Source organism: Oncorhynchus clarkii, chromosome 9 (genome assembly GCF_045791955.1).
Source record: "Oncorhynchus clarkii lewisi isolate Uvic-CL-2024 chromosome 9, UVic_Ocla_1.0, whole genome shotgun sequence".
NCBI lineage: Eukaryota > Metazoa > Chordata > Actinopteri > Salmoniformes > Salmonidae > Oncorhynchus > Oncorhynchus clarkii.
The window spans coordinates 37,146,257-37,165,763 of record NC_092155.1 but is presented as its reverse complement, the minus strand read 5'-3'; the positions used below and the strand labels follow the sequence as shown (position 1 = coordinate 37,165,763).

The 19,507-nt window shown below is 41.7% G+C and overlaps 1 protein-coding gene across 2 annotated transcripts in view; it reads right to left on the bottom strand.

The window, feature by feature from the left end:
• Positions 1-18,578, bottom strand: part of LOC139416242 (solute carrier family 12 member 5-like) — a 94,258-nt gene extending 75,680 nt beyond the window's left edge. For both annotated transcript variants that reach the window (XM_071164672.1, XM_071164673.1), the window contains exon 1: positions 18,241-18,578. In XM_071164672.1, the coding sequence (XP_071020773.1) occupies positions 18,241-18,295 (55 nt within the window). In that variant the 5' untranslated portion in view covers positions 18,296-18,578. The remainder of the gene's footprint in view (positions 1-18,240) is intronic.
• Positions 18,579-19,507: the final 929 nt, after the last annotated feature.

Here is a 19,507-nt window from a genome sequence, read left to right as displayed (position 1 = left end):
GAAGTAGCTACCTTCGTAGCCAACAGTACACAAACAATAATCAGTTTAATAATTGAAAATTATTTGTGTAAAACTAACTTTGAAAAACAACTCAGACTCATTCTCTGGCTTAAAAACAGAAGTCCAAACTCTCGTGTTGCGGTATCTCAATGTGCGGTAGTTTCCTGGTAAGAAACAGAAGAACCTATAGCAGAGCACTTGACACACCCACTCCTTTCAACACACCCACTACTTTCCTTTTGGCACACCCACCCCTTTCAACACACCCACTACTTTCCTTTTGACACACCCACTCCTTTCCACACACCCACTACTTTCCTTTTGACACACCCACTCCTTTCCACACACCCACTACTTTCCTTTTGACACACCCACTCCTTTCCACACACCCACTACTTTCCTTTTGACACACCCACTCCTTTCCACACACCCACTACTTTCCTTTTGGCACACCCACTCACCCATACGCCGGTCGCCATATTGTGATGCAGCTACCCTCTTTTCAGCAATTTCATTAAAGCAATCCGCTTGAACATCCTAGAGCAATACAAAATATAATTTGCGTGTTTCTGAGCACCTCTAAGACGAATGATACCTACTAATGGTCTACTTACTTGAGACAGAAGTGAAGGTAGTTAGGTTTTTCGGGGAGGATGGGTGGGTGTAATTCATGACAGTCTAGCAATCCAAAGGTTGCACGTGCAAGTAGCATCGGGGTCAACTGTAGCATTTTAGCTAACCCTTATTCTAAACCTAACCCAATTCAACTAACCTGCTACCTAAATTCAACATTTGTTGTTTTAGTTCTCTTAACCTTTTGTGGTTAATTCTCCTAACCATTAACCATTAACATAAATTATCTTTGTTGTTACGGCAAAACAAGAAACTTGGTCTCAGATAATGAAGCACAATACTATCCCACTGGTCACAACCCATCATTTCAATGTGGATAATTGGGTAATATTTGGTTGAGATGTTGATCATTGAGATTACAACTTATATGTGTAACGTCTGCTTCCAACTCATACTCTCATGCATGTAGATCCCCTGAACGCAGTTCACTTTCCAGCTAACTTTCCAGCTCACACTCTCACACACATCTGGACCCTCTCTTTCTAAAATTGTCAGCCAAAATTGTGGCAACCACTATTACTAGCCTGTTCAAACTCTCTTTCGTATCGTCTGTGGTCCCCAAAGATTGGAAAGCTGCCGCGGTCATCCCCCTCTTCAAAGTGGAGACACTTTAGACCCAAACTGTTATAGACCTATATCATCCTCTCCTGCCTTTCTAAAATCTCCGAAAGCCAAGTTAATAAACATATCACCAACCATTTTGAATCCCACCGTACCTTCTCCGCTATGCAATCTGGTTTCCGAGCTGATCATGGGTGCACCTCAGCCACGCTCAAGGTCGTAAACGATATCATAACCACCATCGATAAAAGACAGTACTGTGCAGCCGTCTTCATCAACCTGGCCAAGAATATCAACTCTGTGAATCACCTCACTCTTATCAGTAGACTCAATAGCCTTGGTTTCTCAATTGACTGCCTCACCTGGTTCACGAACTACCTCTCAGCTAGAGTTCAGTGTGTCAAATCGGATGGCCTGTTGTCCGGACCTCTGGCAGTCTCTATGGGGGTGTCACAGGGTTCAATTCTCAGGTCAACTCTTTTCTGTGTATATATCAATGATGTCGCTCTTGCTGCGGGTAATTCTCTGATCCACCTCTACGCAGACGATACCATTCTGTATAAATCTGCCCCATCTTTGGACACTGTGCTAACAAACCTCCAAATCGAGCTTCAACGCCATACAAAACTCCTTCCGTGGCCTCCAACTGCTCTTAATGCTAGTAAAGCTAAGTTCATGCTCTTCAACCGATTGCTGCCCGCACCCTCCCATCCGACTAGCATCACTACGCTGGACGATTCTGACCTAGAATATGTGGACTATTACAAATAGCTTGGTGTCTGGTTAGACTGTAAACTCTCCTTCCAGGCTCACATTAAGCATCTCCAATCCAAAATTAAATCTAGAATTAGCTTCCTATTTCGCAACAAAGCCTCCGTCACTCATGCTGCCAAACATACCCTCGTAAAACTGACTATCCTACCGATCCTTGACTTCGACGATGTCATTTATAAAATAGCCCCCAACACTCTACTCAGCAAATTGGATGCAGTCTATCACAGTGCCATCTGTTTTATCATCAAAGCCCCATATACTACCCACCAATGCGACCTGTATGCTCTTTTTTGCTGGCCCTCACTACATATCCGTCGCCAAACCCACTGGCTCCAGGTCATCTATAAGTGTTGCTAGGTAAATCCCCGCCTTAGCTCACTGGTCACCATAGCAACACCCACCCGTAGCACGCGCTCCAACAGGTATATTGCACTGGTCATCCCCAAAGCTTAAACTTCCTTTGGCCGCCTTTCCTTCCAGTTTTCTGCTGCCAATGACTGGAACGAATTGCAAAAATCTCTGAAGCTGGAGTCTTATATCTCCTCCCTAACTTTAAGCATCAGCTGTCTGAGCAGCCTACCGATCGTGGTACCTGTACAGCCTATCTGTAAATAGCACACCCAACTACCTCATCCCCATATTATTACTTACCCTCTTGCTCTTTTGCACCCCAGTATCTCTGCTTGCACATTCATCATCTGCACATCTATCACTTCAGTATTAATGCTAAATTGTATTTATTTTCACCTCTAGGGCCTATTTATTGCCTCACCTCCCTACTTTTCTACATTTGCACACACTGTGCATATATTTTTCTATTTTTCTTTTCTTTTGTGTTATTGACTGTATGTTTTTTTATGTGTAACTCTGTGTTGTTTTTGTTGCACTGCTTTGCTTTATCTTGGCCAGGTCGCAGTTGTAAATGAGAACTGGCGTACCTGGTTAAATAAAGGTGAAATAAATAAATAAACACATAGATCCCCTGAACGCAGCGCACTTTCTAGATCCCAATCACCCAAATTCTGATCACCTGTTCACACACCTGTATGTCATTATCACACTATTTAGTTCCGTTCTTTGCACCCCATCTTTGTGAGGTATTGTTTGTTTTTGACACACTTCTCTTCGGAGCTTTGTTTTCCCCGTGATTTATGCCTCCCGTGTATGATAGTTTTTGCCTTCCTCACTATTGACACCTTTTGCCTATTCCCTGCCTGTACCTTAGCCTGTCAGATATCTTGTTACTCACCTATTGCCTGATCTCCCGGACAACGTTACTAGCCTTTTCCCTACCAGTACTGTTGCCTTTTGGACCCCCTGTGTATAACCTGCCTGCCCCTGGAACCAGCTACCTGCCTCCTCCTGTGGTACTTTACATTAAGCATGCAGAATACCACATTACTTCAAACGCTGTGCAATTAATTTTTGTTGTTGATAAAGACGGAATATTATTATCCAAAGAAGATTACACAGGAAAGACCAGTTGTCTTGAAAATGTAGATGTGATTTTCAAGTTCTGAGTTCAAGGCTGCATCATTCTTCTCTGCAGAAACAGTAAGTAGTTACAGAACATACAGTTGAAGCCGGATGATTACATAAACTTAGGTTGGAGTCATCAAAACTCCCTTTTCAACCACTCCACTAATTTTTTTGTTGACAAACTATAGTTTTGGCAAGTCGGCATGCCACAGTCATTTTTCTAACAATTGTTTACAGACAGATTATTTCACTGTATCACAATTCCAGTGGGTCAGAAGTTTACATACACTAAGTTTGACTGTGCCTTTAAACAGCTTGGAAAATTCCAGAAAATTATGTCACGGCTTTAGAAGCTTCTGATAGGCTAATTGACATAATTTGAGTCAATTGGAGGTGTACCTGTGGATGTATTTCAAGGCCTACCTTCAAACTCGGTGCCTCTGCTTGACATCATGGGCAAATCAAAAGAAATCAGCCAAGACCTCAGAAAAAAATGTGGAGACCTCCACAAGTCTGGTTCATACTTGGGAGCATCGTCCAAACGCCTGAAGGTACCACGTTCATTGTACAAACAATAGTATTAAAGTATAAACACCATGGGACCACGCAGCCGTCATACCACTCATCAAGGAGACGCGTTCTGTCTCCTAGAGATGAACGTACTTTGGTGTGAAACATGCAAATCAATCCCAGAACAACAGCAAAGGACCTTGTGAAGATGCTGGAGGAAACAGGTACAAAAGTAACTATATCCACAGTAAAATAAGCCTTATATCGACATAACCTGAAAGGCAACTCATCAAGGAAGAAGCCACTGCTCCAAAACTGCCATAAAAATCCAGACTACGGTTTGCAACTGCACATGGGGACAAAGATCGTACTTTTTGGAGAAATGTCCTTTCTGGTCTGATGAAACAGAAATAGAATTGTTTGGCCATAATGACCGTCATTTTGTTTGGAGGTTAAAAGGGGGAGGCTTGCAAGCCGAAAGACACCATCCCAACCGTGAAGCACGGGGGTGGCAGCATCATGTTGTGGGGGTGCTTTGCTGCAGGAGGGACTGGTGCACTTCACAAAAAAAAGCTGGCATCATGAGGTAGGAAAATTATGTGGATATATTGAAGCAACATCTCAAGACATCAGTCAGGAAGTTAAAGCTTGGTCGCAAATGTGTCTTCCAAATGGACAATGACCCCAAGCACACTTCCAAAGTTGTGTCAAAATGGCTTAACCTCTAGGGTATGTGGGACAATAGCTGGCCAACATCCAGTGAGATTGCAGAGTGCCAAATACAAATACAGAAATACTCATTTATAAAAATTAAGAAAACAAAACATATTTTACATAGGTTTAAGATGAACTTCTTCTGAATCCAACCACAGTGTCAGATTTCTAAAATGCTTTATGGCGAAAGCATACCTTACGATTATTTGAGAACATAGCCCAGTTGAAAAATTATTACAAACAGTAACCAGCCAAGCAGAAGCGTTACAAAACTCAGAAATAGAGAAAATTAATCCCTTAACGTTGATGATCTTCATATGGTGGCACTCAGAAGACCTTCATTTACTCAATAAATGTTCCTTTTGTTCAATAAAGTCTCTTTATGTCCAAAAAAACCTCCGTTTTGTTCGAGCGTTTTCTTCAATAATCCACAGGCTCAAATGCAGTCAAAACAGGCAGACAAAAAAAATCCTAATTCTATCCGTAAAGTTCATAGAAACATGTCAAACAATGTTTATATTCAATCCTCAGGTTGTTTTTAGCCTATATGATCTATAATATTTCAACCTGACAATAACGTCGTCAATATAAAAAGTAAACAAGAAATGCACTCTCTCGGGATTGCAAAAAGCTCTGTGACACGTCAGGGTCCACTCATTCAGACTGGTCTTACTCCCTCATTTATAAGAATACAAGCCTGAAACAATTTCTAAAGACTGTTGACGTCTAGTGGAAGGCATAGGAACTGCAAATCGAGTCCTAAGTCAATGGATACTGTAATTGCATTGAATAGAAAATTACAAAAACAAAAACAAAAATACTTCCTGAATGGATTTTTCTCAGGTTTTCGCCTGCCAAATCAGTTCTGTTATACTCACAGACACTATTTTAACAGCTTTGGAAACGTTAGAGTGTTTTATATCCAAATCTACCAGTTATATGCATATCATATCTTCTGGGCCCGAGTAGCAGGCCATTTAATTTGGGCATGCTTTTCATCCAAAATTCCGAATGCTGCCCCCTACCCTAGAGAGGTTAAGGACAACACAGTCAAGGTATTGGAGTGGCCATCACAAAGCCCTGACCTCAATCCTATAGTAAATGTATGGGTAGAACCGAAGAAGCGTGTGAAAGGAAGGAGGCCTACAAACCTGACTCAGTTACACCAGCTCTGTCAGGAGGAATGGGTCAAAATTCACCCAACTTATTGTGGGAAGCTTATGGAAGGCTACTCTAAACGTTTGACCCAATTTTAACAATTTAATGGCAATGCTACCAAATTCTAATTGAGTGTATGTAAACTTCTGACCCACTGGGAATGTGATGAAAGAAATAAAAGCTGAAATAAATCATTCTCTCTTCTATTATTCTGACATTTCACATTCTTAAAATAGTGGTCATCCTAACTGACCCAAGACAGGAATGGTGAAAAACTGAGTTAATGTATTTGGCTGAGGTGTATGTAAACTTCTGACTTCAACTGTAGGTTAATCTAAGTTTATCAACATGTATAATAGATGACATCAAGCCTCGCTACCTTATGGTGTACTTATGGTCTTACATGTATTTGTAGGTATACATGTTTATACATATTTTAAATGCCAAACGTTCATATATTTGCAATTATGGAATGCCCTCAAAATTGTATTTTGGGAGCTGGTGACAGACAGATGCTATCACAGTTGTGTTGCAGGTGTCACTAGTCTCTTGTCTGCCTGTCCTTGTCTAAGTGGAGTGGGTCAGAATGATCACCAGGTGGTACACACCTGTTGTTGGGTCTGTTGGAACTGACAGATTAAACAGGGGCTGGAACCATGGAACCATGTCACATGGAATGTAGATAACAACACGCTGTGGGCTAGCATTCATTCACCCTCCTAATGTTGAGTCTCCCTCGTAAGCAATGTGGCAGTGTGACCATGGCATCAGTGTTGTCAATGTGTGACACTCCATTTAGTATGCCCCTGTCAAATGTTACATTATGAATGGCGTATCATGCGAATTTGAGTATAGTATCACACATCTTACCCGGTTGTGCAATAGCATGCGAATTGGATTGTCATTGATAGTACTGTATATTTTGGAGGACGTATCCCACTGGGAACAAACTGGTTACGTTGTTAAACGTAATTTGTTAACGTATTGTGATGTAGAATCAACTGTTGTTCTGAGGGTGACATTTCAACCACAGGATTATGTCACCATGGTAACCAAATGTCAACATACTTTATACAAGGTTTGTCTATGTTGAATTTAAAACGTCAGATCTTCAGCGTTAAATCCACTATCAGAAAATAAACTATAGGCTGGGCAGCACCTCTTACTGGAGAGTTGATATATCTACAGCTATCCATTTGGTCTACCATCCAGGGTTTAATCAAGCCCAGCCCTGCATACAGTAGCTATGATATTTGTCACTGTGCTATCATGAGAATGATTGTTGAGAGAACCACACCTAAAAACTAAATATATTCACTGTTGCAATCAAAGTAATTCCAAATGGTAGTTTTAACATGGAAAAATAATAATTAATCCATAATCAATTCTGCTATTTAGGCCTATATACCATTTGGAAAGTCATAAACTGCCATTGTTTCAATTCAACCCAGAGATCAGCAAATAAATAGACAACAGGCCTAGGGTTTGAATCTCTGGTTGATTTCAAATCATATTTTGTGATACAGTATTTAACTGTGTTTGGTGGCAACACAATCAAATATCAACATTTGAAGGAGTGGCATCTTCTGATTGGATAGTTCCATCTGTGCCACTAACTTAGTCTGGGTTTAATTCCAGTTTGTTTACAAATGAGTAAATAATATGTTGGATTCACGTCTCCAACTCAACCAAAAATCTAAGTTAGAGAATTGTCACGTTCTGACCTTAGTTCTTTTGTTATGTCTTTGTTTTAGTATGGTCAGGGCGTGAGTTGGGTGGGTTGTCTATGTTCCTTTTTCCATGATTTGGGATTTCTGTGTTTGGCCTGGTATGGTTCTCAATCAGAGGCAGCTGTCATTCGTTGTCCCTGATTGAGAACCATACTTAGGCAGCCTGGTTTCACTTTTGAGTTGTGGGTGATTATGTTTCCTGTGTCTGTACCACACGGGACTGTTTCGATTTTCGTTTGTTCATGCACGTTGTTATTTTGTATTTTGGTAGTGTTCAGTTTTACATATTAAAATGGACACTTACAACGCTGCGCATTGGTCCTCCGATCCTTCCTATTACTCATCTTCGTCAAAAGAACATTGGATGTTCTTCACCCATCTCATTTTCTTTTAGATCATAGTGATAGCACATTGGAAATTCAACACATTTTTGGCTGTCTTTTTGAGTGGTCCATGTTGTAATGAACACGAGGGAGACAGAGAGCTGGTTTCAAGCGCAGGGCGCAGCAGGTGTTTAAATGCTTTAAGTATTGTATCTGGATTTCCACAATTTATAGTTGGTTTGGGGTTTTTAAGTCAGTGACATTTGGAGATACTGATATTTTTAAATATTGCCCCAGGTATTTTGTAGAATTTACTGATGGTTTCCATCTAGCCCCATCGGGATATCGAATGTCAAACTAAATTCACCATGGGCATGTTGATTGTGTCACATGCAGCTGAGCTCCGAACTGATGATTGCCTGGGTGCTGCCAACCCACACACCCTTTTTTCCTACCATCTCGCAAATCTCAGTTTTGGACGAGACTGACATCATGGCGAAATTATCTTTTTACACATTGTCGTCAATTTAATAAATGTCTCTGACTCGTATTGACGCCACATGAGCCATTTTAGAAATGAAAAGTTGCTTTTTAGGGGCAGTCACTCTTTCAATAGACATGGGGGCCTCAGACTGGGCTCTGCCACTCTCCGCACTGTGTGTGTGCGTGCGTGTGTGTTTGCGGGTGAGGTTAACCAGGTAGAATACAGTGTTCTGGGGCATATGCAGTAATATTTAGATCACTGCAGACAGAAAGGTGATGTATACTGTGAAGAACATTCCGTATCCTGATTCAGAGTAAAAGGGAGACATTTTTTGAAAAAGAGGGAGAGTAAGCGAGGAGAGGATAATGACCTTTCCATCTGACTGTAATTGGTGAAAATCAATGTGTATCAAGACCGAAAGATGTTTAAGGGATTTAAATCTGAGTTTACAAGAAGTGAGATTGATAAACAAAAAAATACACTTGGCCTTCAGATGGATGCACTTAGCTTGGATTTATGAGTTTACATAATTTATTCTGTAGAGATAGGCAATAGGGTCCTTAAAAACCTGATTGGATGTTTTGCTATGTGGTTCACTGCGCCAGTATAAGATAATCTATTGAGTTCTTTAGTAATGCATACTCTCATAAATTCAAAGCTGCAAACATGTAACACAATGCTGTTTAATTAGCCAATGACGAGTGTTGCTGCATTATGCACGTATCAGCTAGTTTGGGGGATTGGGTACATCAGAACTCTGTTGCGTGGGATGGGAGAGGGAAGATCATGTACTAGAGCAGTCGATACAGAAATGGAGTGAATTAAAGTGTTTCTGATGTGCGAACACATTCCAGAAGAGAGCCTCCCGTCCTCTCTCCTCTCCTCACCTTAGCGCCAGTCCCATTGATAGACTATTGATTAGCCCCCAACGTGTCAATTTGTATTGCTGCTTGGCAGGCAGTGAGCTGAGGCTCTGGGGACTCTGTAGCCTCAGCGTCCCTTGGAATGGGCCATTTTTTCACATTCTGACTTTTGTTTTATGTAGTTTGTCTTTGAAAAGGATCAGAGTATGTTCCAAAGCCTATTTCATTATTATGTTCCCGTTCTGTCTGCCTCTATGGGGCCAATGATCACTCTCCTGTGTGTGTGTGTGTGTGTGTGTGTGTGTGTGTGTGTGTGTGTGTGTGTGTGTGTGTGTGTGTGTGTGTTTGTGTTAAGACTGCAAACTGCCTCATTATCCCACTGTTTGGCATAATGATGTATCTCAAATGTTGGATTGAAAACAAAAGGTCACGCTCCACCTGTGAGCCGTGTCTGACACCCAAACAACTAGAGGTTGGTGCATTTCCCAGTCTCGTATCTACACAGGAAACAATGGACAATTCTGGTTTGGATGGGCAGTGAAACATGTGGATTCAATGACTATGTCCTGTACTGACTTTGTTTCACTGTATATTGTGGGTGCAGGATGTGATGCACATATATCTTCTGCACTGTACATTCAAATGCATATTCTGCGCTCTAAATGTTGAGACATAAGTGTTGAGATAGAACCTTGAAGACCTATCCTCAAGTGGGGGGAGGACCTTTGAGGGGTATTTCAACTTTCAATTTCACAGTTGCCCTTCTAGATTGTGTATCAGCCAGCTAGCTGTGTCTTTCCCAGAACTGTTTGTGCTGATATAATAATAATAGAGAAGTAATTGTCTGGGATCACACGCAGGGGACAAATGGAGCCACATGCAGTCAGGCTGTGATATAACCAAAGCATAGATCAGAGTACAGGAGGAGAAGGTAGGTGAAGAAAGGAGTGACTCAGGCTACTCTCTCTCTCCCTCCCTCCCTCCCATCTCCCATTTCTGTTTCTGTGTTATGTCATCTGCCTGTCTGTCTCCCTCTTATTCTATACCTGTTTCTCTCTTCATCTCTATGAGAAGATGCATAAAATACTAACTGAACAATCTGAGCTATGTCTGTATGTTCTTCAAAGGCCTCAAGTACATTACCATTACCATATTACAGTGGCACAAATCACTCCTGATATGAGATTCATGTGTATTTCTCCACAGGACCCTGAAAGCTGGTGAGACGCAGCTGAACAATCCTTTACCCCCAGAGATAACAATCTGTCTGCTGGTCTGACAGCGGGCCAAGGCTTATTTATCAAGTGTATCAATTTCCATTTGTCTTGCCATTACACTCCTCTGTGGCTGTCCACTTACTCCCTAGTCATTTTAACAAACGTGTCAAATGAAACCCGTGTCATCAGATTTTGCCTCTCTCTCTATCTCTCTCTCTGTGTCGCTCTGAAACGTATTTCAGAGCTGATTGGGAGAAATAAACCTCAGAAACAAGGATCGGGACCTCTCTAGTCACAGTCCCTCACCTTCCATTAGTATTAAGCTCAGAGCTACAAAAACATGTTTAATCACTGCTAAATAAAAACAAATACATGTCACTCTTTTACCAGGGAGGGACTTGCGTCAGCCGTTTCCGTCAAATAGAATAAGTACAGGTTGGAACCGAAGTAATGACTAGTTATATATTTAAACAGTCACCAAGCAATTACAATGAAGTAGATGGCAGAGCCTGCTGTATAATTAAGATGTTTTTCTGTACATTTTCCCTCCATTTTCTACCTTTTATTGGCAATATACTATGGGGCAGATTGAATTAAACATTTGCATCAGTGCAAAGTTTTTTCACAGTTTTTATGATTGTGATGCCTGTTATTGTTCTTTTCTGATAATAGCAGGTGCCAACATTCAATTGTGAATAAACCTTTCCAACAACATTGCATGCAAACAGGTGATAATATTGCAGGTGTTAATGGGCCAAATTTGCCATGAAGATCTATTTGAAGTCTTAAATGTTTGAATATGATATTTGCTCTACTGAGGTGGGTGTTTAGTATATATGCTGGCTATTAACAGTTTGATTTGTCGTCCTGTCTTTGTGTCACAGCGGTGCAAATTAGCACCTTCTCTTGGAACATTAATCTTATGCTGTGTCAGTCCCATAACTCAGACTATTGACCATAACCTCTTAACTCATCAGAGGTGTGTGTGTGTGTGTGTGTGTTCTCAGCAACTCCAGGAGACCGCAGCAGGGTCAATGCTCACTGAGTTTCAAGTCAATAAACACACAGCACATCTTCGCTGTTAATCCAATTTAAATTTTAGGGCTCTATTCCATCCATATCGTGGAAGTTCAGCATTACAGCCAGTGGCAACTCCTCAGAGGAGGAGGAAGCAGAGGACCATGCAGAGAACCCTAAATAATAAATCATACATTTTTTAAATCCTTTTTAGATAAAACTATACTAAATATATTCACATCACTAAATACCTGATTAAAACAAACTGTTATGCAATAAAGGTCCACAGTAGCCTCAGCATCACCTTCTAGGGTAGCACCATGGTGTAGCCAGAGGACAGCTATTTTCCATCCTCCTCTGGCTACATTGATTTCAACACAAAACCTAAGAGGTCGTGCTCCTCACCCCTTTCCATGGACCTACTGTACATGGTAATTATGATGACTTCTGGAGGAAGTCCTACAAATCAAAGATGTTGCAGTATGAACTAACATGTTGTCCATCCAATCAAAAGATCAGCAAATGAGCCTAGTACTACACATTTATGATTTAGAAGCCTGGTGATTTGGTGACATAGTTGGATAGATTAAGATTGAAATTGAGATCGTGAATAATGACAGTTGAGAATTTTTAGGATGTTATTACATTCAAATTAGTTTATTCAATCTACAGGAGATGGATTATATATTTCTTGCTTGTTTTTATTTTTGTGTTGTGTTAGCAAAGCATTTTGAAATAAATTACACTAACTTCAGTAGCAAGTAGATAGATAGCTACCGGAGTGCCATTTTCTCTGCCAGAATGGCTAACTCTAACAATGTAGTGGATTTTATGTTGAAGAAGCCCTTTCATTCATTGACCTCAGATTCCAGCTTCTGGGAAAAAGCTGTATAGTTAATTTAATGGACGAAGGTCTGTGTATTCAAACTGCGCAACACAAGGAGAAGTTAGGAAGGAACAGGGATGTTTTCTCAAGCAGCTTATCGACACTACTGCATTTTTGAGCATGCAAGAGTGGCTTTTACTTAGGGGCACGATGAGAGGGGAAGTTTTGCTAACAAGGGCAACTACAAAGAGCTTGCAGAGGTAATTGCATGTTACAATGCTTTACTTGCCGAGTTTCTACTGCCTAGAGACACAGCTAGTTTCTACATGTGGCCGTTTCTACTGTCTTCTCTGGGATGTAGAAATCAATTCTGAATGATTTCATAGCTTCCATCGCATCATCCATCAAAAGTAAGATTAAAAGACAGGTTGATGCAGCATGTTTTTTGGCCCAACACGTGCTCAAGTGCACTTTCCTCTGGTATTTATTTAGCAAACCCGATTACATGACCGACACAAGCAAACATTTTCGGGGGGGCAGGTAGCCTAGTGGTTCGAGCACTAAGCCAGTAACCGAAAGGTTGCTTGATTGAATCCCTGAGCTGACAAGCTAAAAATCTGTCATTCTGCCCCTGAACAAGACAGTTAACAAACTATTCCCCCATAGGCCGTCATTTTAAATACGAATTTGTTCTTAACTGACTTGCCTAGTTACAGTGCCTTGCGAAAGTATCCGGCCCCTTTGAACTGTGCGACCTTTTGCCACATTTCAGGCTTCAAACATAAAGATATAAAACTGTATTTTTTTATGAAGAATCAACAAGTGGGACACAATCATGAAGTGGAACGACATTTATTGGATATTTCAAACTTTTTTAACAAATCAAAAACTGAAAAATTGGGTGTGCAAAATTATTCAGCCCCCTTAAGTTAATACTTTGTAGCGCCACCTTTTGCTGCGATTACAGCTGTAAGTCGCTTGGGGTATGTCTCTATCAGTTTTGCACATCGAGAGACTGACATTTTTTCCCATTCCTCCTTGCAAAACAGCTCGAGCTCAGTGAGGTTGGATGGAGAGCATTTGTGAACAGCAGTTTTCAGTTATTTCCACAGATTCTCGATTGGATTCAGGTCTGGACTTTGACTTGGCCATTCTAACACCTGGATATGTTTATTTTTGAACCATTCCATTGTAGATTTTGCTTTATGTTTTGGATCATTGTCTTGATCCAAGACAAATCTCCGTCCCAGTCTCAGGTCTTTTGCAGACTCCATCAGGTTTTCTTCCAGAATGGTCCTGTATTTGGCTCCATCCATCTTCCCATCAATTTTAACCATCTTCCCTGTCCCTGCTGAAGAAAAGCAGGCCCAAACCATGATGCTGCCACCACCACGTTTGACAGTGGGGATGGTGTCTTCAGGGTGATGAGCTGTGTTGCTTTTACGCCAAACATAATGTTTTGCATTGTTGCCAAAAAGTTAAATTTTGGTTTCATCTGACAAGAGCACCTTCTTCCACATGTTTGGTGTGTCTCCCAAGTGGCTTGTGGCAAACTTTAAACAACACTTTTTATGGATATCTTTAAGAAATGGCTTTCTTCTTGCCACTCTTCCATAAAGGCCAGATTTGTGCAATATACGACTGATTGTTGTCCTATGGACAGAGTCTCCCACCTCAGCTGTAGATCTCTGCAGTTCATCCAGAGTGATCATGGGCCTCTTGGCTGCATCTCTGATCAGTCTTCTCCTTGTATGAGCTGAAAGTTTAGAGGGACGGCCAGGTCTTGGTAGATTTGCAGTGGTCTGATACTCCTTCCATTTCAATATTATCGCTTGCACAGTGCTCCTTGGGATGTTTAAAGCTTGGGAAATCGTTTTGTATCCAAATCCGGCTTTAAACTTCTTCACAACAGTATCTCGGACCTGCCTGGTGTGTTCCTTGTTCTTCATGATGCTCTCTGCGCTTTTAACGGACCTCTGAGACTATCACAGTGCAGGTGCATTTATACGGAGACTTGATTACACACAGGTGGATTGTATTTATCATCATTAGTAATTTAGGTCAACATTGGATCATTCAGAGATCCTCACTGAACTTCTGGAGAGAGTTTGCTGCACTGAAAGTAAAGGGGCTGAATAATTTTGCACGCCCAATTTTTCAGTTGTTGATTTGTTAGAAAAGTTTGAAATATCCAATAAATGTCGTTCCACTTCATGATTGTGTCCCGCTTGTTGTTGATTCTTCACAAAAAAATACAGTTTTATATCTTTATGTTTGAAGCCTGAATTGTGGCAAAAGGTCGCAAAGTTCAAGGGGGCCGAATACTTTCGCAAGGCACTGTAAATAAAGGTTCAAATGTAAATTTGAAATATATAACTGTTGCAGCAGTCTAGGCTACAACTAAACATTAGCAATCTGACATGCTATATGGGATGAAAACAACATTTGGATCAACTCTATGATGCTAACAACAGCAGCTGCGTTCAGCCTATGCGCCCTGTCCACCTGGTCAGGGTAAACTAATTGGTAACATTATTTATACTGTAGTCCATTTGTTTGTATCAGGAGAAAATGCGAATGTGATCAAATTTGTTTTATATTCCAAATTGGGCTGGCTATGCTGCCTAGACATTTTCAATAAAAAATGATTAACTGGAATTAATCCATCAACACAATAGTGATGACATAGACTGTGAGTGAATTCTTTATTAGGCCTACAGTTGCATAGGCCTACATGATGCAAACATGCATAAAGCAATCTCAGCCCTGTAATTTCTATTGTCAATCAATTGTTGTCTCTGTGTCTGTGTAAAGGAAACCACCCTTTTAGTCTAGTCTAAATATAATTACTTAAGGTCGGTGCAGTTTGACAGGGTTTTCATCCTGCCCAGGGCCAGGAGTTTTTTTTAAAACCATGTGACCTGATTAGGAAAAACTGGTCCCATAGCCGTTATAAAACCTTTTTACAACTGATTAATCACTGTCATACCCTATAGGGTCCAATGTTTTATCTGGTTATTAACCTATGATGATGCCACTGTAATGGAATGTTTCTGCTATTTGTAGTCCCCTCCTGTTCCTGATTAAGAGGTGATGACCACTCGACTCTACTACCAGCGTCAACTTTCTCCTGACATGAACTTAAGCCATGTCTCATGTGCCCTCTCATCCACTGGCACATCGAGATCATCCTGACGGGTTGCATCACTGCCTTGTATGGCAACTGCTCGGCCTCCGACCGCAAGGCACTACAAAGGGTAGTGCGTAAGTCCCAGTTCATCACCGGGGCCAAGCTTCCTGCCATCTAGCACCTCTATACCAGGTGGTGTCAGAGGAAGGCCCTAAAAATTGTCAAAGACTCCAGCCACCCTATTCATAGACTGTTCTCTCTGCTACCGCACAGCAAGCGGTACCAGAGCGCCAAGTCTAGGTCCTAGAGGCTTCTAAACAGCTTCTACCCCCAAGCCATAAGACTCCTGGACATCTAGTCAAATAGCTACCCAGACTATTTGCAAACTGACAAATGCCAAGTCAGGCAGTCAATCCAAAATATTACAGACCAGATCAACCCTCCATTAAAAAAGACATGAGTTGGACAGGGATTACGGCAACACTTTTTTTTATAACCCACCTGTATAATGCATTATGAATTAATTTATTGTTCCCTCTATCACACATAGTGCATTATAAGACTTGCTATAAGCATTCATAATGCATCACATAGCATTATGCATTATAAAACAAAAAATCCTTTAGAAATACATCAACGTTTATAATGCAGAAGGCTCATATGCTGATATATGCATGTTGCTGCAGTAGTTTTAATTGCCTAATGTTTTATTCCCTGTGCAGCACACATTCGGGCTCTCTGCCCATTCTATGCAACACCGGGTAATAATTTAACTTCAGACAATGACCAATGACAAGCCAAAAACCAGCCAGGGCCACAAGAGTTCAATGAGAAACCCAGGAGAATTCAGAATGAGTTTAAAATGTGCACACACTCCTACACACACACAAACAAAAACACATTGATGCAAGAATGCATACACTCTAGGAAAGATAGTTTAGCAGGAATTTTACTATTCCTTGGTAACGTGAGATCCTAAAATCCCATACAGCTGGGGATTGAACATGACGCAGAGTTTGAGCATTTGCAGCAGACTGGGGGCAGGAGTAGAGAGAGAGATTTCCGCACAGCCTCATTTCAGCACCATGGACAGAGTCTAATCCCAGCAATGTGTGTAGTCCACTGTATTAACAAATGCAGTAGACTGGAACAGCATTGCATAGTTCCAGAGAACAACAGTATTCAGAACCAAGGACAGCGACTGTGTGAATACCAAGATTAATGCTTGCACCATGGAGGTAAGACTGCAGTGGCTTTGAAAGTGTTGCTTCACATTTTTAAACGTAAGTAGTTCAAAAGCATAATTGAAGTGTTCAGAAATAACATCAGCTTAATACATTTTGGGAAATCCCTGTGATTCATAATTAATTTGTCTTATCAGCACATAATTAATCCTGTCTTTACAGCAGTGGTGAGCTGTAGAGCACACACAAATACGTGTGCGTGTACATGCAAAAACACACGCATGCACATGCATACACAGATGGAGCACAAACAAGCCTGTCATGGAAAGTCTGTTTTTGCCCACATATGCATACTGTCAACCTCCATCAAAAGGCTTTTCAATATGATCCAAGATGACTGAAGTGTGAGCTCAATGTGAACACACAATGTGTACACACACACACACACACACACACACTAACAGGGGCTATCGCAATTCTCATCATGCCCCCTTGAGACAATATCTTTGATGGGGTGAGCCATCAGCATGAATGAGTTCTGTAGATCCCTGGAGTTGAATCTAAAGACAGGATTCCCCAGACGCTCTGTAGGGGCTGACTTTCTGCTCTGCTCACTCTAAGCCTTATCATAGAGCAGAGAAAATGGCTATGACAAGAATACAATAATCTACAAGCAGAGGTTGAAAGCACTGCAAGCCACATCTGAAGGAAACAAGTTTCTCTGCAGGTACACAGAAACGTTACTGCACCGCTCTGGCGCAAAGACGCAGGGGTCGAGGAACGTCCTTCCTGCCAATGTATTTACTCAACTTCAGAAGAAAACTGAGGGATTATAGTCAAGGAAAAAAGGAAATGTTCTGAATGCTTGGCAAACGGACTGTGGTTGACATATGCATCCCCAGGCAGTCCCTTCACCCAAACATGACTCTGCCTGGGAGCCAAGTGACAGTGCCATGAAGCAGACTGGTCCTCTGGCTACAGGAATACAATAACCTGCTGCTCCTCTCCTTTCCTCTTCTTCCCACTGAAACACCATTATTATTCCTGTCACTGCAGCCTTGCAGTAACAGCTACAGCTGAAAACTGTAAATGCCAGTGGAGGAAGAGGAGTGCAGAGATACAGATACATTCCTCTGTCCATCCCTTTCTCTCTCTCTCGTTCTGTCTCCCTCTCTCTTTCTGTCTCCCTCTCTCTTTCTGTCTCTCTCTCTCTTTCTGTCTCTCTCTCTCTCTCTCACTCTCTCTCTCTGTCTCTCTCTCTCTCTCACTCTCTCTCTCACTCTGTCTCTCTCTCTCTCTCCCTCTCTCTCCCTCTCTCTGTGTCTCTCTCTCTCTGTCTGTCTCTGTCGTGGAGTGACATTCACATGAGTGTTTGCACACCCCCACATATCCCTGAAAACAGACACACACTCACTCCCACAAACAGTATACTGTAACTTGCAGATACGCATTGTACTCACATGCACACATTCATGAGCACACCCCCCCCAAAATACTGTTGCCATAAACACCTTGTACTCCCCCTCACAAACACACTTATTATCCTCCCTCCCCTCCCACCTTCCAACACAAACACAGTCACCCCCACACACCCCCTCACACCCCCTCACATCTCTGTGATAGATTTAATCACTCACCCTGGCAGTTGGGTCCCCCCTCTCCCTCCTCGGTGTCTGTCAAGTTGTTTAGCATCCTCTCTTCCTCAGGCTGCTTTCTGTGGAGAGAGAGACACTGCTACTGCGCTAGCGCTCTGCTCTTTGCTGGCTGACAACCAGAGGTCTGTGGGTTGGAGCCACGGCAGGGAAAGCAGCACGAATGACAAGAAGCACCTTTTTTATTTCTGCGGCTCACTGCCTTCCTGTCTCTCCCTCTTCCCTTCCCTCTCACGCTCAGAAAAAGAGCAGTGTAGAGAGGAGAGTCTTTGCCTCTGCAGATTTTTTTCTCTCCTACACTTCTTGTCGTCTTTTCCCTGGCGTGTTGCGTGATCTCTCTTTTTTCAGGAGGAGGATAAGGAGAGTGAGACAGGCTGTAGGGTATAGCTGATGATGGAGTGCCGGTCTCTCACTCGCACGCACGATCCGTGCACTGCACAACTACGATCGCCCCCCAGTCGGCCTAAGCTGTTGACTAAATTCCTCGTGCATTCAAAACACATTATCTCTCTCTCATTCTCTCGCACACACACTCATCACCATCCACCATCTCATCACGAGAGAGAGAGAGAGAGAGAGCACATCAAATGGAGTTCTGCCTTCTGAGATTAAGCCTCTCTTTTTATGTTATTTTCAAATGCAAGACAATATTTAATTTCATTATTGATTATTTATCCCTCTTTTAATAAAAAAAATCTACTTCGCACTTTAATTTTATGCCTGTATAGTTACTGTCAGTTATCTGCAGTAGGGCTGCAGGGTTTGTATAGCATTCTCTGAACCTAATCATTTGAAACTGAAAGCTTTCACCATCACCAAGCTGTGGATGCACTGGTCTAACTGCTAATAACCTGACAAGGTTAAGTTGAAAGATTACACTGATTCACCAGCAGCTTCAGTCAAAGGGTCATGACTTTGTACAGTTGAGATTCTAAATGACCTATGGAGGGAAACTCAGCCCTTACAGAAAAAACACATGATTTCACATGAGGAAAATCACATGATGAAAACATGTGGTTTTTGGAACACTTCACACGTGACATTTCCCATGTGAAAACATGTGGTTCACATATGTCTTGAGGTCGACATCAATTCTTACTGACCTCCAGGCATTGACCTGGAAATTATCTGATGACGTCAGACTCATTCTGAACAGATTGCAGCCTACCAGGATACTTGGTTTTCTTTCCCTTGGCAAATTAAGATTTATGCTAGGATCACTTAACTTCTCTAGGATAGTGGGCAGCATTCG